This window comes from Phascolarctos cinereus, unplaced genomic scaffold (assembly GCF_003287225.1).
Source record: "Phascolarctos cinereus isolate Bilbo 61053 unplaced genomic scaffold, phaCin_HiC Scaffold_4;HRSCAF=312, whole genome shotgun sequence".
In the NCBI taxonomy this organism is placed as follows: domain Eukaryota; kingdom Metazoa; phylum Chordata; class Mammalia; order Diprotodontia; family Phascolarctidae; genus Phascolarctos; species Phascolarctos cinereus.
The window spans coordinates 307,490,435-307,511,999 of record NW_027555847.1 but is presented as its reverse complement, the minus strand read 5'-3'; the positions used below and the strand labels follow the sequence as shown (position 1 = coordinate 307,511,999).

The following is a 21,565-nucleotide window of genomic DNA, read 5'->3' as shown; positions in this document are numbered from 1 at the left end:
TTAATATGAAAGAGAGCTGTGGCCTATCTCTTGCTTTTATGAAACAAAATTGTAAGTACGCATTGTGGTTCTTTTCAAACAGTCTTTTATTTTTAGTAACATGCAATTAGGGCATGTAAGATTACACAACATGTAGTATGTAAAAATATTCTGATTCATTTGCATTTCAGCTGGATTTTTCTTGGGCAAGAATCCAAATCCAAAATATGTGCAAAAAAAGAAAAAAAGTAGTTCAACTAGTTAGCATATTGCAGACAAAAATATCTAGCAGTCATAGATGTTTCTGGGAAGCCCTAAACGATTTCAGGAGTCAAAAAATGGGAATCTGTGCTATGTCTCTATCATAAAACTAATTTAACTGAGCAATTTTGATCTGTCTGATTTGCTATAGCAAGTTTTTAAGACATGGTCAGAAATACCAGGTGCAACAGCAGCATATGATTTTGACAACTTCTTGAGCAGAGATTTTCAGAGGATGATCTGTTTACACTGGGGTGTCACAAATTTCACTTAGGTGTGTCATGAAACTCCTCACCACACCTAAGATGTCCTCATTCTCCAGCCCCTGACCCCAGCTGCAGTTTGCTGTTAATTTTTCCTAACTTAATAAAGGGAAACTCTATAGCAGATCTTTCCACAAAGGTGTAAAGACATGTCCTGCCTTGAGACACTTGGGTCAGTAAAAATAGAAGGAAGTAAAGGAAGAAAGGAAGGAAAAAGGGAACGTTTATTAAGCATTTATTATGCACCAGTGGCACTATCTGCTAAGTGCTGGGGACACAATGTAAGCCAAAAGAAAGATTCAAATAGAGAAAGACAACATACAGGGGGGAGATGAAAAGAGGGTGGGGAAGGGTAAAGTTACCCCACCAGGATTTTGAAGTATAGAAAATCAAGAACAGGGCCAGAAATGAAATAAAGACAGTCCAATCTGGACCCCATTCACAAAATGGAACTTCAGGAGGAAGTCACAGATGGGAGAAAGGTGGGGCCTTTCAGGATGAACAGGTGAAGGAGTGGTTGCAATGTTCAGGTGAGGAGGTTCCAGAATGACACCAAAGCAGAGGTATACTTTTGAAGTCCAGAAAAATCAGAGGGAAGTCCAGGAAAGGAAGTGGGTGACAGGGTGGGTGAAGTGAAGAGGGATCCCAAGGCCTCGTTAATGGCTTTGGAGGCCCAACAACTCAGGAACCTTTCCTGATTCATATAAAAGTTCAGTGTGCTTCAGTTCCTTAAAACAAAGAATACTGTGCCATGAGGAAAAGGAAAAGCAAAACCAAAACTGTAACAGCTCCTGATCTAGACAGCAGATAACCGATTTTCTTTGTTCTAATTCTGTTTATGGCTGATGTGATCTACACAAGCTGAAACTACTTTGGCCATGAGGTTTTCAGTGAACTTTTTGAAAAGCCTAGTCACTGGAGTGAAGGAGGAACCAAATAGCACTTTTCTCCCTTATATAACTATGGACCCTACAGTTTTAAATAAAAAATCCAATTTGAAGAGGCCCAGCTCTTCTATTCATATAATTTCCTGCTCACTCTCCAGTCTGCTGCTCCCTCATACCAGCTGTCTTTCCTTTCCCTCTCAGCTCCCATTTACATTTTGTCTCCTATTAAGAATCAAAGATCTTTGAGAGTAGGGACTCTTGTTTCGGTATTCCTAATACTTGGTCTACCATAGTGCTATATGTTAAAACCCCTTGGTATCTCCAAAGCTATAAAGGAAACTAAAAGTTACATTTTTATAAATCATTTACAAACATGAATTTAACTGTTGGTCAATTAACCATCAATAAATAAGTGTTTATTAAGCTCCAACTATTAAGTGCCAGGCAGGAGGGATAAAAATACAATGGATGGAACGTTTCTTAATTGCATGGAGGGTATATGTAAGCTACATCCAATCACTTACAAATTGACATATGACTGGAGGAAATGAAAAAAAATCCACATTGACTTTCTCTCAATTAATAAAAGTAGAAGGTATAAAGAAATTACAGGTATGTAAAAGGATGGTTCAAAGTTCTCTGTGCAAAGGCAAATATAAAAGTTAGCAGCATTATTTTCATCATGTGCCCAAAGGCAATAATACTTATAATTTCATTTTATGGGATGTGGTCCATTTTATCCAAACAGAGTATTTAAAAGACTACAATCAAATAATATCAAGAATTAAGAACTTATGTGCTAGGCACTGTGCTACATGTTAAGGATAGAAATATAAGCAAAAAAAAAAAAGATAATCCCTGCTCTCAAGGAGCTTATATTCAAATGGAGGAAGACAGTATATAGTTGAAATGTAGGCAGTAGGCAGACGTCCTCAGTGGTGAGGTCCAGTATATTGAAACATGCTTGGTCTAGGTCCCTTTTCAAAATGAAGGCACAGGAACCCACCAATAGGAGAAGTGGCAGGGGCAGCTAGGTGGTGCAGTGAATAGAGCACCTGCCCTGGATTCAGGAGGACTTGAGTTCAAATCCGACCTCAGACACATAACGCTTACTAGCTGTGTGACCCTGGGCAAGTCACTTAACCCCATTGCCTAGACAAAAAAAGAAACAAAAACAAAAACAAACAAAAAAAGAGGCAGAAAAAGAAGGCAGCTGAAGCATAGTGGCCAAATCCAGAGAATGAAATGAAAGTATATGCTTGTAGTTTATTCATCAAAGTCTGTTGAAGAAGACAAAGAAGTAGAGAAAGTTTGGGAAAAAATTGATAAGGTTATACATATAAAGTCAACATATAGTGACTAGATGAATTCTAAATTTTTTTTCCCAAGAGGACAATGAAGATCTAAATCCATGATACTATGACTTCAATGACAAGGTTAACAGTGGGGAGTGTGGTGAAAACAAGTGGAAAAATATGGTTTAGAATGAATACATACAGAGATAAAAAACTTATAGATTATTTTAAAGTATCATGCCTATACAACATGGACTTTTTTGTTGTTTCAATGGAGTCTAGAGGTGAAGTATTTTTTTTTTTTGGATAGGCAATGGGGCTAAGTGTCTTACCCAGGGTCACACAGCTAGTAAGTGTTCTGTGTCTGAGGCCGTATTTGAACTCAGGTCTTCCTGAATCTAGAGCCGGTGCTCTATCCACTGCGCCACCTAGCTGCCCCTAGAGTGAAGTATTTTTTACAAGAGTTGTTATCTATTGTTTGTTATTTCAAAAGTTTGTAGTCATGTTTGCAAAGTGTATTATGTATAGAATTATGTGTAGTATAAGTTTGCTTTCAAGATAATCTATTTCTCTAATAATGAATCTAATACCATCTTGTTGCCTCTCCCCTCTCCCCTTGCCAGAGAATGAAATATAAACCTGGAAAGACCACATTGCTGCATAAATGCAGTCTGGCATTGTAGATGTAGAGCTGTTCTTAGAGTAAGCAAGACCTGGGTTCAGATTCTGCCTTTGGTACAAATTGATTTTTCTGACTTTGGACAAATCCGTTTAATTCTTAAGATCATAAAAGGCAAGGAAAGTGCTGTTCTATGTTAGTAGAGGAAGTTCCTTACTACAACAATACTGATGAAATCAGAGTCAGTCCAAGTAAAAATAAAAACCAAATAAAACAAATTGCAAATGAACACAAGGAAGCAGTGTGGTGTAGTGAGCAGAGCACTGGTCTTGGAGTCAGAAGAACTGGATGCTGATCTTTGCTGGATCCCAGCATAGTAACTGTATGACCTAACTTTTATAAAAACAACAGACGTTAACTTAGTGCTTTAAGAACTTCATGCACATTTTGTCATTTGACCCTCAGGACAACCCTGTGAGATAGGTAGTCAAGTTGTTATTATCTCCATCAGATAGAAGAGGACACTGGGGATAAGAGGGAAAAGGAGTCTTGTTCATTGTAGTAGAGGTCAGAAGGGTTATCAATGTGACCATGAAGCAGATCTTCTTGATTCCAAGTCCAGAGCTGCATCTATTACACTAGAAGCTCTCAAACTTTTGCTCCCAGTACCCCTTTTTACTCTGAAAATTATTGAGGATGCACACTCTAAGAAATCTTTTTTATTTAGGTTTTATATCTATATCTATCTCTCTATATGTAGATAGAGAGATAGATATAGATATAGATAGATATAGATATTTCCATTTTAGAAATGGTATTACCATTACCATCTAAGTATTATTATGGATGTAGTTTTGACTTTGCAAGTTAAAGGGGATTCCCTGGAGCACACTTTTAGAACCACTGCACTACACAGTGCTGCTTCTGAGCTTTAGTTTCCAAATATGCAAAATAAGGGATAATATGTTTGCTTTATCTACCTCACAGGGTTGTTGTAAAAACCAAGTGAGATATTACATACTCACATATATAAACATATAACTTTGCAGCTCTATATAAATGTAAGTTGTTATTGTTAAATCATCATATGAAATTTTCAAAGAGAGGATAGGGCCTGCTTACTTTGTATTTTCAATGTGAATAAACTGCTAAAGAATGTACTTGTATTTTCTGCAACGAGAGGGATCTGTTTTCAGTGTGGGAGAGAGTCTCTTGACCATAACAGATATAAGGTATGGAATTGAATAGGCCTTGATTTTTGGCCTTTAAAATTTTAAGAATGGGGTAGATACTAGTCAAAGATAGATGGATAGCCTAAATTCAATCTTTCCTGGAAGCTGGGGAATGGTATCTCTTTATTAACTCAAAGTAATGTAAAAAGCTTTGTAATAAATTCTGTTTTTAGTGTAAAATTGACATGAAATTGATTCCACATCAAGTTACAGAATTTCTTTTGATCCAGTATTTAGAAATACTCTGCATTAATTGGTGACTTGTTCTGTCCATTAAAAATCCATCAGATAATAAAGTAAGAAATACTACCTGTTTGTTTTCCCTGAACCCAATTTATTGATTTTTTTCCCCCAGAATTGGTCTTTTATTTTCCAAAACATCACACATTACTTATGTTCCTCATTATGGCCAAGTGTTTGTGAACCTTTAAATTTTGACCTCAAGAACTTAAAGCATTGTGGAGCATTCTTTTGCTCAAGACTGTAAAAAGATTTTTAAAAGGAAAGCAAATTCTCACTGTCTAGAACTCCTCTAGCCCACAGAATCTATTATTTCCACCTTTCCTTTCTTATGTGTAATTAATTTTGATGGATGTTCTGAACAGCCCATGCTCCATTTAGTTGATTTCTATATAGAACAGTCCATTTGCAATGTCCTCAAATGTCACTATATTGTGAAATCTTGTGCTTATGCCTCTCCTTCCACAGAATTAATGGCATCAGGTAATTGATAGATTTTGACCTACACCAGCTGTTGACTCAAGCGGAGATTATTCCTATTCATCTAGTCATGTGAAGATCAACATTGTGCCCAGTTATCAGTTACCTAGAAGAATGTGATGTCATTTAGTTCTGATGTGTTAATTTTGAGGACAGCAGAAGTTACATAGACTGAACAAAATGAGCAGTAATGTGAAGACTCATCCTTTGTATTAGCAGTGGCCTCCTAATATTTCTAGTGTGGTATAACTGAAGATTTGTTTTCCTATGTCCTTTCAAGGCTGTACTGCTGCTGAGGGGTATGCTGAAAGTGAGTTAAATAACCTGGGTGTTAATCAAATTAATCATGAGCTGGGATGGAAATGGGTTGGGGGGATGCGGATTTGGAAGTCAGAGATAACTATGAAAATTCAGTGTACCATATCTTATTGCAGGTCAAAAGTCTTCTTTCAGCAAGAAGCCACAAGATTGGAATAGCTATGATGGCTGTGGTAAGTAATGTAGAAGAATTGAAACTTCTATGGTAAGGATTTCATGTTAATTTTTCTAGTCCATGTTCTATCTCTGATACATTGATTCTGTGATTTTGACAAGAAACTTCTTTATTCTCTAATCACCCCTGTAAAACTATAATTTGTAGAGAAAGGGCCAAACTACAACAGGACAAGGAGTTCTTCACTGGGAGCTCCCTCTACCAGTGAAACCAGAAGTCCAGTCCTTGTGTCTATAATATTTCTAGTATCTCATAAAAAGTAGCTGTTAAGTAATGACAGGTTAATAAATATTTACCTATCTTAAAAATGGAGTATGATAAGATGAAAATTTTGAAAAGAAGAGATGGATTAGAATTTTTTAGGAGTAAAGCTGATTTTCATAATACAGTTAATTTTTATATTAGGATTTTACTTCTAGGTGATAAAACTGGTGACACTTGGGTTCCTGTTCCTTCTCATATTCATTAAAGCTGTATCTTTGTCTATAATTTGAAAATGGTTTAAGGCATGATCCTAGACACTTGCTAAAACTGAGTTGTAGTTCATGTACTCTAGAAGTGTATGGCGCAGGACAGAAAATAGTGCTAAGTTTAAAACTCAATAAGTAATGTGTGGCCAATTGTAGCTCCTTGGCCTTCTCAAGTCTTGCTTTCAAATTTTGATTGGCATCATCTATTCTGCTGACATGTTTTTCCTTCTTCTAGTAGCTAGTGCTTCTTTTTCTTTCATATTTTTCTGAATTACATGTAAAAAAAATTAACCTTTTTTTTTAATTTGAGTTCAAATTCTCTCCTTCCCTCTTTTCCACCCTCAATGAGAAGCCAAGCAATTTGTTATAGATTATATATATGCAGTCATGTAAAACATAATTTTGTATTAATCACATTTCAAAAGAAAACACAGGCCAAAAAAAACAAAACAAAAACAAAAATAACCAAAAATAAAGACAGTAAAAAACACGTGTTTTGATCGGCATTCAGACTCTATCAGTTCTTTTTTCTGGAGGTAGATAACATTTTTCATCATAAAGTCTTGGATCATGGTATTGCTGAAAATAGCTAAGTCATTTACAATTGATCATTGTATAATATTGCTGTTACTGTGTACAATGTTCTCCTGGTTCTGTTCACTTCACTTTGCATCAATTCATATAATTCTTCCCATGCTTTTTTCCCCTGAAATCATCCTGCTTGTCATAACTTTTGTTTAGCACAACTTGTTCAGTCATTCCCCAATTGATGCGCATCCTCTTAATTTCCAATTCTTTACTATCGCAAAAAGAGCTGCTATAAAATTTTTGTACATATAGATCCTTTTATTTTTATCTTTCTGGGATAAAGACCTAGAAGTGGTCTTGCTGAGTCAAAGGGTACACATAGTTTTGTAGCCTTTTGGGCATAGTTCCAAATTGGTTGGATCAGTTCACAATTCCACCAATGTTGCACTAGTCTCCCAATTTTTTCCCCATTCCCTCAATATTTATCATAGCTAATGTTTTCAAAACAAAAACAAAAAACATTTTTTGCATCTGTTTATATTTTGTATATACTTATTTTTGTACATCTTGTTTTTCCCTAGCAGAATATAAGTTTTCTGAATGCAGGAAGTATTCATTTCTTTCTTTGTATCCTCAGTGGCATAGTGATTAGGAAGTTGACCTCAGAACCAGAAAGATTTGGATTCAAGTCTTACTTCTGACATATACTGACTATGTGACCTTGGGAAATTATTTAATTTCTCAATGATCTAGATATTTCTGTAAGTTGTAGAGAAGATGCTCACCTGCATTGGTAAAGGGAGTTTTCTCCTCAGGGAGTTCCCTATATTAGTTAAATAACATGCCCAGTCCTTTTCCTTATCTTCAGTACCTCCTACATATTAAGGACTCAAGTGCTCATTAAATTGAATCTACTCTTAGGTAAAGCTTCTTGAGGACAGGGACCATTTCTTATATTTCCTTATGTATTTATATCACCAACCAAAGCTTTGCATCTGGTTGGACCCAAGAAATGTTTGTTGAATTAGAAAAACAATTTACAATCATACTTTTGGATGCTCTACTCTGTTACTTTGAGGTTTGATCCACAAAAAGGTGTCTTGTAAGTTCCCAAACTTCTAAAACATTGGTAGCAGTTTAAAGGAATGGGACTTTCTAGGGACAATGTAGGACTACTGTTAGAATGTTCTTAAAGAGCAGGTCTGACCATGTCACCCTTCCTCCCTCACCCCCACTAAATAAACTATAGTGGCTCTCAATTACTTCCAGGATCATATGTAATATCCTCTGACTTTTAAAGCCCTGTAAAAGCTGGCCTCTTCCTATGTTTCCAGTCTTCCTATAACTTCTTCTCCTCCACATACTCTGTGATCTTTTGAAAACAAAGGATGAGCAACAAGGAGGAGATGCCTCTTTGCTGTTGCTCCCACACAATGTGCCATCTCCTGGGGCCATGTCTTTTCAGTGTCTTTCTCCCATGCCTTGAATGCTCCACCCCTTCACCTCCATCTCCATATTTCTCCAGATTGCTACAAGTGTCTCAAAAATCCTATCTTTTGTAAGAGGCCTTTCCATAACTCTCCTCCCCAACTCCTTTAAGTGCCTTTCTGTCAGAAGTCACCTTCCATTTGCACTGTATAAATCTTGTATACACAGGGTTGCTTGTATGTGTCCTCTCTCAGAATATAAGCTACTTCAAAGCAGGGATCACACTTTTACCTTCCTTTGTGTCTCCAGTGCTTAGCACAGCGCAAGGAACACGGTAAGTGCTTAATACATTTTTGTTGTTCTTGTTATTGATGATGATGTAAAATTGAAATGGATCTTAGATATTAAATTATTTCATTCTACGGTGATGATAAGGCCTAAGTACTGGTAGACTTCAACAGCTGTCACATCTGTTTTCTTTGGCCACCTTATCAGAAAACAATCTGCTTTGCTGGTTTCTAAGATAATGTGGAATGCATTCAAAAAGAATCTTACGTTAGTATTGATTGGCCAGTTTATTTTTATTGAAAGGCAAGGATTTTTCTTTCCACATTTCTAACAATATTTCTAGCCAATACAGCTCTAGGACATTTTCAAATACTTAAAATGGATATCTGATCTTATCCCTGCATCTGTTCCCTCCAATGATAAGATTACAATCTGGCCATGCCGATCCAACCTGTACAATGCAGTCTTCTGAATTGTCACATAAATTCACAACAGAAATTCTTGCCACAGTGCCAAAGGGCCTCTTGGTAATCATTAGAAGGCAAAACAATTACAAAAAATATCTATAAACCTCTTTTCTATTGGTTTTAAGGTTGAATGAATCCAGTCATTCATCACTAAAAACTGTCACGCTATTCTTTCCTTTTTATACATATCACCTACTGTCAGCTGTCACAGCTTTAATTCTCTACAGTACTTTGGCCTCCAGTATTTGGACCTGATGTTTATACAAAAAGCTGTTTTGACTTTGGCCAGGTGGGATGCATTATTTCTAGCTGCCATCAATCTCCCTGCCATCACTTCCTTTACCAGTGGCAGCAGGTAGAAGGATAAGCAGCAATTAATCATCATTATTAACTTATATGTGCAAATATGTGCCTAGCATTGTAAAAGTAGTGTGAGATTTTGACAATCTATTGGAAAGATGTGAGCCATGTGCTTGAAGAGGGTGTAATCTACACTAAAATAGTTGCTGATATCATGTGCATTGCCTAACCCTGAAGTATCCTGGCAATTGCCTGGTACAGCTTCACTATATGCAACAATATGAGCAGATGCTGTGGCTGCTGAGAGAGAACAAGCAAACAAAACTATAAAATCCCTTAAGAATTTTTTAATTGCCACCGTAAAACTCATCTAATAACAAAATACTGGGGAGGGGCCATAGCCAGGTGGCTTAGTGGGTGTAGTGCTGGGCATGGAGTCAGACTCTTCTGGAGTTTAAATCCAATCTCAGACACTTAGTAGGTGTGTGATCCTAAGCAAGTCACTTGACCCTGTTTGCCTCAGTTTCCTCATCTGTAAAATGAGCTGGAGAGGGAAATGGCAATCTACTCTAGTATCTTTGCCAAGAAAACCCCAAAAGGGATCACAAAGATTAGGACACAATTGAAAAATGACTAAATAACAACAAACATTTGTCTGCTGTGGAAAATAACCTGGTGGCAATATTGAAACACCCAACATGAGGTACGAATATTTACTGCCATATAATTAAAGATTCCCCTCTCCTTACCACCTCTGCCCTCATCCCCTGTTCTGCAAAATCAATAATGACTTGCTTCTAAAATTACCTTTCCTCCCTTTGTTTAGCAAATGACATCATATTCAATTTCAGGATAATTTAGCCACTGAAATTGTGTAAGAGTTGATGGCTCAAGGAAAATCACACAAGGAAATGTTTTAATCTGCCATTTTCACAGAAGAGTCAGGCACTAGTTTGTTTCCAATCTTGAAGGCCAGGGGCAGCTCTTTTCATCATGAAAATGTGAATTTTAATCTTTTTAAATGAATTAGCCTTTGGGAGCAGAGACACATAGAAAACATTAATTTTGTGACAGGAAACATTAGTGCCTCTTTACCATCATCTTTACTTAAAGCCCAAGAAGTCTGCATTCAGTGCTGTTGCTGTAAACCTTTTTCACTTTTTGGTTCTATATTGGCCTAATGTATTGCAATGGCCCCCTCCCCTCAGTTCTCCCATTTGCAGAAACAACTTGAATTTCAACCAAGATCACAGTTCTCTCCTTGGCACTGCCCTCTAAGCTATCTACTATTCTTCTTTCATTTTGAAAGGCTAATGTAAAAAAGATTCAAAGGATCTGTGGTAGGAGAACTCTGTTGAATAATCATGCTCCAGTCCCCATGCATCTCTGGCCTGTATGAATATCATAATGGTTCTCTGCAGGCTTCACTGAAAGGTATATTTGTGATTACTAATATCTTGAAAAAAACACATTTATGCAGGAAAGGAACATAAATAGCATTGTAAAATAACAGTGAAGTAAGGGTTGTGTGTGTATGTGTGTGTGTGTATGCTCAGGCAACCCTGAGCACATTCGGAAGCTCATTATAGCTTATTGAAGGAAGTTGGGCATCTCATTTTGCTTTTCTGATCCTCATAAATCCAAAGACTGGATAAATTGTTGCAAGTGCTGTAAAAACACCTCCTTTAAAATCTCTCCAGTGATGTCCAGAAGACCAGAAATTCCGTTCCTAAGGTTGTTGGGCTCTGAAAAAGTGATTGACTTTGAGCAATCACTTCATCCAGTTTGAAAGAAAATGTTCCATTAAGAAATATCATATTGTCAGAGGACAATCTTGGATAACAACTCAAGAGGAGAGCCATAGCTTTATTATAACACTGAAGCATTTCCTGATTGTGAAAGCTGCAAAAACAGCTCAAAATAACATTGGATTAATAAAAGGGAAGACACAACAGAGCTTGATAACTACAGTGCTAGACCAGAGTGACATTGAAGGTAGGAAAAGACAGATTCCAATCCCACTTGTGTTACTTATTCGATGTAAAAGTCAAGAGGAGTCATGACCTTCAAGTGCCCCAAATAACTGCTTTGGGCCTGTTTACTAGGTTATAGATAGTTTGTGATCTATACTGATGGAATAATAGGTAAGAAAGTATGGCACACCTATGCATTCTATTTGATCATTGTCAATGAAGCCAAAAATACTGAAATGCAGCTAGTGGCACAGTGGGTAGAGTGCTGGTCTGGAGTCAGAAAGATCTGAGTTCAAATCCAGGTTCAGACACTTACTAGCTGTGTGATTCTGGGCAATGCAAGTCACTTAACCTCTGTTTGCTTCAGTTTCCTCAAATGTAAAATGGAGTTAATGATAGCATCTTCATAGGGTTGTTAAGATCAAATGAGATAATATTTGAAAAGAGTGCTTAACATAGTACCTAGAACATAGTAGGCACTACATAAACGTTCATTCTCCCTCCCCTTTCCACTTTCCCTATCAAAAACTCTTTCAGATGAGAAATTTTTTAGTAAATTTTAATTTCTTCTGCCAAAGGAACATGAAGTATGTATTAATTTTAGTATATTTGGAACAGACCTTTTATTGAGATTAATCAGTACTTGAAGGGTAATGTAACTGATCTTTACTTCCATATCTATTCAATTAGATATACAAAAAATAAATGAACCAAAAATAATGTGTAGTCAATAGTAATAGTCATTCATGTTCAGACAACATGTGCATTCTTATAAATGTATTTAATTACAACTGCTTCAAAAGCATCCTAGATTTTTCAAAGATTTTATTGTAAGTTTGGAGACTAGACAAGGTCATACTGCTTTTACATCATTCTACATGATTTAAGTATATACAAAAACATCTGAATATTACACAGCTTGAAAGGTTGCAAAAGTGTGTGTCTCAGATACCTCTGTACTTAACGACACATCAGAAGCCAGCATTGAATATTATAGTTCGTAAGTTGTTGGTTAGCAAAGATACACTCATTAGTATCCTTAGGTCTTCAGAGTTCACACTAATCTGTATGTAATCATTCCAAAAGAGAAAGTCAGTGTAAAGATCAGAACCAGAGGCTGTGACAAAAGCTTTATTAGGACATAGATAAAAACAGTGTGTGTTGTGTGTGTGTGTGTGTGTGTGTGTGTGTGTGTGTGTGTGTGTAGGTTAGAATTTCCAGGTCAGAGAATTAACATGTATCAAACCCTGAAAAGCTGGAATCTAGACCTTTCTGTGTGGTCTGCCAGCTCAGATTTAACTGGCTTAGTGTGAAGTTGAAATCCAACATTTTTGCTCCACTTCAGGGTCATTATACAATTGATGCAAAAGCTAAGGACTACTCCACAACATTTCTCAACCTTTCAGTATATAGAAACTCCACTGTTGCCAGCAAATAAGAAAAAGGCAGGTGCCACGTAAGTCACGTTTGCTCTTTGCAGTGAACAAACAATGTGTGTAGCAGTGAAGAAATACAAAAGCAAGTTAATAGAATGCTTTCCAACATAGTACTGAATTTACAGTTGTAGCTTTAACCAATGTTTCCAACAAACTGATAAAAAAAAAAGTATCTCTAGAAAAAATCCCAAGATAGCATCTGATGGCATCATAAGTGATGTTTTTCTCTCCATAAATCAGGACAAAGCATTAGTCCTAACACCCTGAGCTCTCTTTTCAGGCTCTTAAGGATGAAGCTATGGAACACTATCCACAAAGAGATTGATAATAAATGTAGTGGGAAAGGACTAAGGTTATCAGATTTGATAAAAAAAACAAAACAAAGGACTTCAGTCTTGACGTTTCATTGTGTTTTTCATGAATCAAGGAATTTTATGTGTAAAAAAGGTAAATAAAATAAAATCTACTCCAACTGGAAAGTAATGTAAATGGGTGAACTAATAATTGAGGAAATAGCAACCTAATTTTTGGAGTCCGTTGGGAACAAATGATCAATTGAGATATTTTAAAACAAAGCTTTATCGTTAAAGCCTAAAGTGATCCTTTCGAGGCTGCTGGTCAATGACCAACTTCTATGATATTCTTGTACCAATAGCTTTTGCTCTTGAAAAAAAAAGCCATTATGATTGACTTTCTCTTTTAAATTGTTCATTATGATTGAAGACCACTTTGTATATACATCACTAAGGAATGCTGTTAACATACTTACAGACAAGACAGTAACAGTCTAGTGGCTTTTTTTATGCAGCACAAATGAAAAAAATAACTGAAAAACTGAATGATGTTGCACAGGACTGTAACATTTGTACATATACCACATTTTCTTTTAACCTTTATAGGACCCTTAAATCACGTCTTTGAAAATCCTATGTCTAAGCCTTACAAAATAAATACTTATATAAATACACTTTGAAGGATCGGTACTTTTGTGAAGACATTTCTGTTTTTTTTTTTTTAATTCAAGTTACTTGAGAGATTTTGGTGAACAGAACCTCTACTCTCTGTACCTAATTGTTGCTAAAATTGCTTAGAAATGTCTTCACATTCCTAAAATGCAATAATACATAGAACTAGACTTCCATTTTGAAAAAAAAAACTGTTTTAGATCTAGCGATATTTACCTCTTTCTCCAACTGAGGCTTGTGAAATGTGTTTTCTCTTAGGAACATCAGTTTCTAATCTCAGTGAAATTTTATTTTATTTATTTGGAAGTGCAGTAAACAACATACAATTTGAGCACTTTGGGCAAAATTATGCAGCACTGTATTAAAATAAACATACTGGAGAGTAGAGTTATTAACATGGGGTCCCTGAACATTTTTTAAAAAAATATGTTGAACAATTTGAACAAATTGTAGTATATGAATGCAATGGAACATCATTGTGCTGTAAGGAACAAGGAAAATGACAGTTTCAAAGAGACGTGGAAAAAACAAGTATGGACTGGTGCAGGGTAAAGTAAACTTAACCAGGAGGACAATTTCTGCTGTAACACCAATGTTATTAAAATGACGATTTTGAAATACTTGTGAACTCTGACCAACTAAATGATTGTGATTCCAGAGGATAGATAAAGAAGGGCATTACCCACCTCAGCACGGAGACATGATAGACTAACAAGCAGAATAAGAAATTCTTTTTGGGGCATGAACAATGTAGGAATATGTTGGACTATGTTTTGCTTGACTGTGATTGTGATGCAGTTCGTTCCTTCTTTCTTTCCTTTCTTCCAAGTAGATAGAAAGAGATGGGAGGGAGAAATGAGTGCCTGATAATTGAATTTTTTTTTAATTTGGCAATTATTTCAATATAATTGATTTCTTTTGTAATCCTATGTATTTCATTTTATACATTTAATAGCATTATTCGGAGAAGGGGGTTTCCAGGCTTTTCAATCTGCCAAAGGTGGCCAGGACAGACAAACAAGCTTAAGAACCCTTGCTATAGGATAGCATTAAACTGGGTTTGTAATTATGCTGCTAATAATTTTTAAAACCAAATGTGATAATTGGTGGAACATATGGACTTCAAGGAGTGCAATGCTGCTTTTTCAATTTTCCTTTGATAACAATATTGTCAAATGATAGTATGATTGGGGTAATTTATTTGTGGCATTTCTGTACTTATGGCTTCTATTAAGAATAAAGCCATGGATATTCCTAGGTCAGAACCAGGGATTTTAGAAGGGCTTCATATTAAGTTCTGTACCTCATATAAACAAAGACTTTTTTTTTTCAAATAGAATGAGATTTAACTGAAAAAAGTTTAGATGCATTCAGGCTATGCACTAATGAAAGAGAACTGAATATAATTATGTGGGGGAGAAACTTCAAGAGCTTTATAAATAAATGAAGAATAGAATTGGAAGGTAGTTTATAGTATCAACAAGGAATGCATACCACAGATTTTTTTCCCCAAAATGTACAATAAATACTGACAATGTTTGGTTGGCACATGGAAACAATTAAGATAATGCTGTGTTATTTCATAAAGGGAAAAAAAAGAGAACCAAACAAAACTTATTGCTAATTTGTAGTGGTTTTTTTTTACGAGTAAGATGCTAGTTTCAACTTACTTACTCTACCTCCATACTGAGGCAATCAGAATATTCTGCCTTTTCTGTAAAAAAAAAAAAAGACACTACTCTCCCTTCCTAACATATTTCAGCCAATGTGAACAACACAGAAGAATATGAGAAAGGTAATTCCACAGTTAGAGGGAATATATACATGAACAGATCAAAAGGACAGAAATCAGGTTGAACCATTTAAAGGACAGGCTTAGACCTCCTAAGAAAAGACAGTTAAGTGGCCTACCATAAATTGAGCATTTGTTCATGAAAAAACAAAACAAAACAAAACATTCAGTTTCCTACAGGTTTTGCACAGTTTATTCTATGGAGATACTTTTTCAGAATATAGAGAGCAGAGTTTCCAAGCGCTGGGCCTTGTTAGTCCTCCTCGGTGCAGCCCAGCAGCTCTGACCGCAAGGTGATCCTGCCATACCAAGACCAAGGAAGGATCCTTATGTGACGTGCATAGATGGGAGGGTCAATGACGTTTTTTCGGTGTGTGTCATTGTCAAAATTGCCTTGGAAAACCTGGAAAGGAAGAGTGAAGAGCATTAACGATGCGTGTCTTTTTCATATCCACCGAGAAAAGAGATGGAAAGGAAGGCAGTGAAAAGTTTTCTCAAAAAAACAAAAACCTTCCGAGAAATATGCAACATTCATAGAAGGTATTTCTACACTTTAAGAGATCTTTTATCTCATACCTGCAACAGAAGACACATAATTCAGGAAAAATGTAGCCACCTGAAAAGATGGATGCTACTTTGCACGATCTTGATGTCTTGTAGCAATTGTGGGGTTTCAAGAGAAAAATCCTGGGATACTTTCCATTTCCATTGAGAGATCAAAAGTATACTTTGAGCTTACAAGGAAACTCCATCTGATAGAGAGTTGAATGACCTTCCTGTTTAATACTGAGACAGAAAATGTGTATCTCATATTTTAAATTACTGTCAAATGATGATTCAGTAGAATGTATGAAAGCCTTCCATTATTTATTTTTGTGATTCCTTATAAAGATGTGACCAGTCAGTATACTCCAAGTTCAATCTGGCATGTTTAATAAAATTCCAAGTAATCTATGTATCCACTTTCATAGAAGTAGTTTTAGAGTCACAATCATGTCCATGCTGACAGTGTGGCCAAATATTGTACTCTTTCCCGTGGTGCAAACCCACTGGTACAGCCTTGTGTGAAAACTGTTAATTTTGTTCAGTTTGCTTGTCAGCTTGTGGGAGAGAAAATTGAAATACAGCAAATCATTGATTCTTCAAATACCCTAAGTAGAAGAATCCCATGGCCACTGATGTGAGGTGTTGTTGATATAGGAATAGGGATAAAAAATTTGATTTTACAGGTATAGGGAGTTCCCTGGTAAAACAAAACAAAACAAAACCTCAAATCGACATCTTCTCTGAAACTTAAAGTGTTAAAAGTTTCCTAGAGCACTGAAAGAAGGTAAGTGACATGAAAGAATTATCACTGACTGTGCCTTTGGTATATTCTGTGCCTAAGACTCGAGGCAGCTTACCACATGATGTTTCTCCAGGGATACTTTACACAAAGAAGTACAAACATGGACACAGAGAGAAATCCACCCAAGTTAACTCCACAGGGTAATGGCAAGATCTCATTTGGATGTTGTGGTTTTCTTCCTATCAGTGTATCCACCTCTACAGAGTGAGGTGAAGAGCTGGTTTGGGAACATTATTCCTAAAGCCTAGCCCTGGGTGGGGAACCTGGGCCTTCAGGCCACATGTGGCCCTCTAGGTCCTCAAGTGGGGTCTTTTGACTCAATCCAAACTTCACAAAACAAATCCCCTTAATGAAAGGATTTGTTCAGTAAAACTTTGACAGACTAAGGCCACACCCAAGGGCTTAGAAAGCCACTTGCAGCTTGGAGGCCTCAGGTTCCCCACCCCTAGTTTAGCCTCTACTTGCTTGTATGTGTTGCCTAAGGACAGGTACTTAGTGAAAGAGAAGCTGAAACCTCAAGGATACTATTGATATTGACTGGATACTATTGGTGTTGACTCCCTGCCCCTCCAGTTCAGTTGTTCTGCCTCCTACTGCTATATCACACGTAGCATATAGTAGAACAACCGAATAAATGAAACAAGTATTTCTCTTTTGTATTCTCCTGTGTAGGAAGCAGAGACACATATATATATTTCTGGTATTTTCTATTTGTATTGTGGCACCTTGCCTCTATCTTTGAATTTAACTTGTCTCATGGAAAGGGAAATGTGATCTTTCTGAAGTTGTTTTAGGTTGATCACTTGATCCTTAACTCTGACACATTTGAAGAGCAAATCTTCAAAGCTTGCAAACTTCAATCTGTTAAGCACCTGATGGCTGTAGGAAGGTTTTTATTTTTCTTATTTAGAGTCAAAGTTGGCCAATAGGAGACCTGGCAGTAAAAGTCTGGGGGAAAAAAAGCAACCCCAAGAAGACATAGCAGAAAATGCAATGCATTGCTTCACAAGGACTGAAATGAAAGGTAAAAGATAAGAAATAATGCCCTTTAGAAGGAGTTGGTTCAGTCACACATGAGCAATAAAGGTGCTCTGGAAGCAGTAAAACAAAATTAAAAAGATACTCTGCTTCAAAGCATAAGGTGGTGGTGGCACAGATTAATATAAGGCATAGAAAAGACAGGGTAGCTCCACTGTGAGTTGGTGGGAAAATTTTTACTTTAAGTAAATGGTGAGAGTAAAATGTCACATCCATATCTGATAGGGGAATATATTTCAACTTGACATAAAAATCCTATCCCCAAGGCCATTTTATGAATTAATATTTCTTGGAGATTGTAATACTGAATTCTGGCAAGTGTAGAATTTTGCCTCACATCTGGATCAAAGTTTTACTTATGGAAAATATACTTATGGGAAAAAAGCCCTGCAATAGTGCTCTCCAGGTAGAAGATGGGAGCAAGTAGAAGTGGACAAACAGGGAAAGAAAAGGACGAGGAAGAAGAGAAGAAAAGGGGAAAAGGGGAAGAAAAGAAGGAGATAGAAGAGAAGGAAAGGTGAGGGGGAGAAGGGGAAGAAGAAGGGGAGAAAGAGGAGGACAACAAGAAGTAGGATGGTGTGAACAGAAAAATCTCATGAAGTCAAAGTGACTCTGACCTAATAAGCACACAATATAATATTCCACCTAGGGAAACACAAATATGAAACCTCCAAAGACACTGTCTTTGCAACAGCAGAGAATAAACTTTCTGACTTCCTGACATACTCCCTGAAGCACAGTGTTGTTTCAAAAGTCTCACAGGGATTGTGGTACCACCATTTAATACTGAACTCTAAAATCTAATTTTGCTACACTGCTATGGAATGAAATGGATAACTTTGGAACTCCTTGTTCAGATTCATTAACTTGTCTTGCAGTATTTGCAATGTACCTAAATAGAGTTCTGTGCACTTTGATCTTAGGAGAGGAAGAAAGGGTGCTAAGATTTTCCATTCTAGTCCACTAGTCCCTAGCTCAGATTTTAAGTAGAAATGATTAATTCCTCAAGCATTAGTTGAGTTATTATTGACATAAAATTTAAGTAATGGAGGACAAGCTTTGAGAATCAACGCTATGAACAAAAGTGAAATATGTCATAACCTTGTTAATCTCTCATTTCAGCGTATGAAGTTTGGAGATATAGTTGTTCAATTTTTTTTTTATATATTTAGACAGTTAGAAGTGAACACAACATAGAAGCTACAATTTATATCTAAGAGACACAAATATAACTGAGATCATAACAGTGAACCTATAAACAAATGAATTCATTCTCCCACATCTCTAGGTAACCAGCATAATAGGCAAGTATGAAAATACCGATTCAAAAATGATACCATGCATACGCCCGCAAATGTGCTGCACATGTGGTGCCTTCCTTGCTATACCACTAGGGAAACTCTACTGATAATGCTGTCACTGTGCATTACCTGGAAGAAGATTGCTAAGCCAGAATCTTTTGCAGTGAATTCAGAGAGAATTCTGTGAAAGATGGGCAACCATATACACTGTAAAACAGTAAGCATTTACATTCAACTCAATTTCTGAAGGACTGAGAGGGCATAAACACCCATCTACAGGCAAAAATCTGTTGCATGTGAAAGTTCATCTTTTACAAACAGGTGTGCAGATGTTTCAGATTGGAGAGAAGGCTATTAGCTAATTATCTGGTGACAAGTTTGCTGATATATTAAAATATGATGCTGCTGATACTCCCAACATATGGAACCTGAGGGAAACACCCAGTGTTTTGGATATGTACCATAACTGATATCTTAAAAGGAAAAGAGATATAAGTTAAAGGTAAGGACTATTAGAATGCACTGCTATCTTCTTCTGCTAGAAGGGTGATGGATTCAGTTCTCTTAGCTCACCTTTTATATTATATTGAAAAGAATGTATGTCAAAAACTAGTAAAGAGTTAATTCTCAACATATGGTAGCAAAATATATTATTGGGAGAATATTAGACATAAGGAAAAAAAAAGTAGTGATCTGGGAGTCATGTTATTTCCTTTGGACACCAGTACATGATGCTGTACCCCAAAAGATCCACATAATATTAAGCATCACTAAAAAGGTTATTAAAAACAAGCTAGAAAGTACTATCATGCTTGTAGGTGAAAATATGACAAATCTTCTGGGGCCATGGAAGTAGGTTTGGAGTCAAATATGGAGTCAAACAAGTAGCAGAGTCCCAGCTCTGCTGCTTATCCCCCATATGGCCTTGAGCAATTCATTTCACTGAGCTTCAGTTTGCTCCTACGTATTGTTATCCAGGGCTATGTTTTCATTCAGACCTGTATCTGTTGTCAATGTTTGGTTATGGCCAATGTGAAAAATTTGTTTTACTGGCCTATGCATATTTGCTACAAGGGTTTTGTTCTTTTTCATGGTATGGGTGGATAGGGTTGGAGAGAGAAAATAAATGCATGATAATTGAAAAAAATGGAAGAAACAAAACACAAACAAACAAGGGACATAATATGGAAGGTCATGTCTTTCCTAAGTAAAGGCAACATTAAAGTTTAGTTATATTTTGTCTTCTATTGCTGGATATTCCTGGCTGTCATTTAGAAAAGGCTCATTCGTGTATTTTACTTTTTCCATGCCATCTCTTGGGTTAATAAGTATCTTAAATGTTTTATTTATCCCAATGTTATATCTTTTGATTACCCTTTAAATTAAGGGTCTAGAATTTTGTTGATGGTCAGTGTTCATTTTACCTACTTCACTTAGTATTTTACAGATTTTTACCTTATTACCTCTTAACTTTTACTTTTTAAAATATGGGATCCCAGATCTTTTGACTCTGCTTCAGAAGATAGCTCTACCATTCTTTTGATTAAGGGAATTAACCATTTCTAGCTCTAGTACAAATTTCTTGAGTCCCAATGATCAGAACTGCACTTACTATTCCTTAGGATTCTAGAAGTCAGAGCTGAAAGGGATCTTAGATGTCATATGGTTTAAACTCTTCATTTTATATAGCAGGAAACTGAGACCTTGAGAAATTAAATAACTAGCATTTCCCAATTGATAAATGGTCAAACGATATGAACAAGCAGTTCTTAGATGAAATTAAAGCCATCTATAGTCATGTAAAACAATGTTCTAAATCAGTATTGATTAGAGGAATGCAAATCAAAACAACTCTTGAGTACCACATCACATCTATCAGATTGGTCAACATGACAAAACAAGTAAATGATAAATGTTGGAGAAGATGTGGGAAATTGGAACACTAATGCATTGTTGGTGGAGTAGTGAAATGATCCAACTATTTTGGAGAGCAATTTGGAACTATGCCCAAAGGGTTATAAAAATGTGCATACCCTTTGACCCAGCAATAGCACTTCTAGGGCTGTATCCCAAAGAAATCATAAAAATGAGAAAAGGATCCACATGTATAAAAATATTTATAGCAGCTCTTTTTGTGGTGGCCAAGAATTGGAAATTGAGAGGATGCCCATCAATTGGGGATTGGCTGAATAAGTTGTGGTATATGAATGTAATGGAATACTGTTGTCCTATAAGAAATGATGAGCAGGCAGACTTCAGAAAAACCTGGATTGACTTGTATGGACTGAGTGAAGTGAGCAGGACCAGGAAAACACTATATGCAGTAACAGCCATGTTGTGTGATGACTAACTCTGATAGACTTAGCCTTTCTCAGCAATGCAAGGATCTAAGACATCTCCAAAAGTCTCTTGATGGAAAATGCTATCCACATCCAAAGAAAGAACTATGGAGTTTGAATGCACATTGAAGCACACTATTTGG

The 21,565-nt window shown here is 36.4% G+C and overlaps 1 protein-coding gene across 1 annotated transcript in view; it reads right to left on the bottom strand.

Annotated features, from left to right (window-relative positions):
• Nucleotides 1-12,011: 12,011 nt before the first annotated feature.
• EDIL3 (EGF like and discoidin domains 3) overlaps nucleotides 12,012-21,565 on the bottom strand; it is a 579,426-nt gene continuing 569,872 nt past the window's right edge. The window contains 1 exon segment of the mRNA XM_021007989.2: nucleotides 12,012-15,799. Coding sequence (XP_020863648.1) covers nucleotides 15,650-15,799 — 150 coding nt within the window. The 3' untranslated portion in view covers nucleotides 12,012-15,649.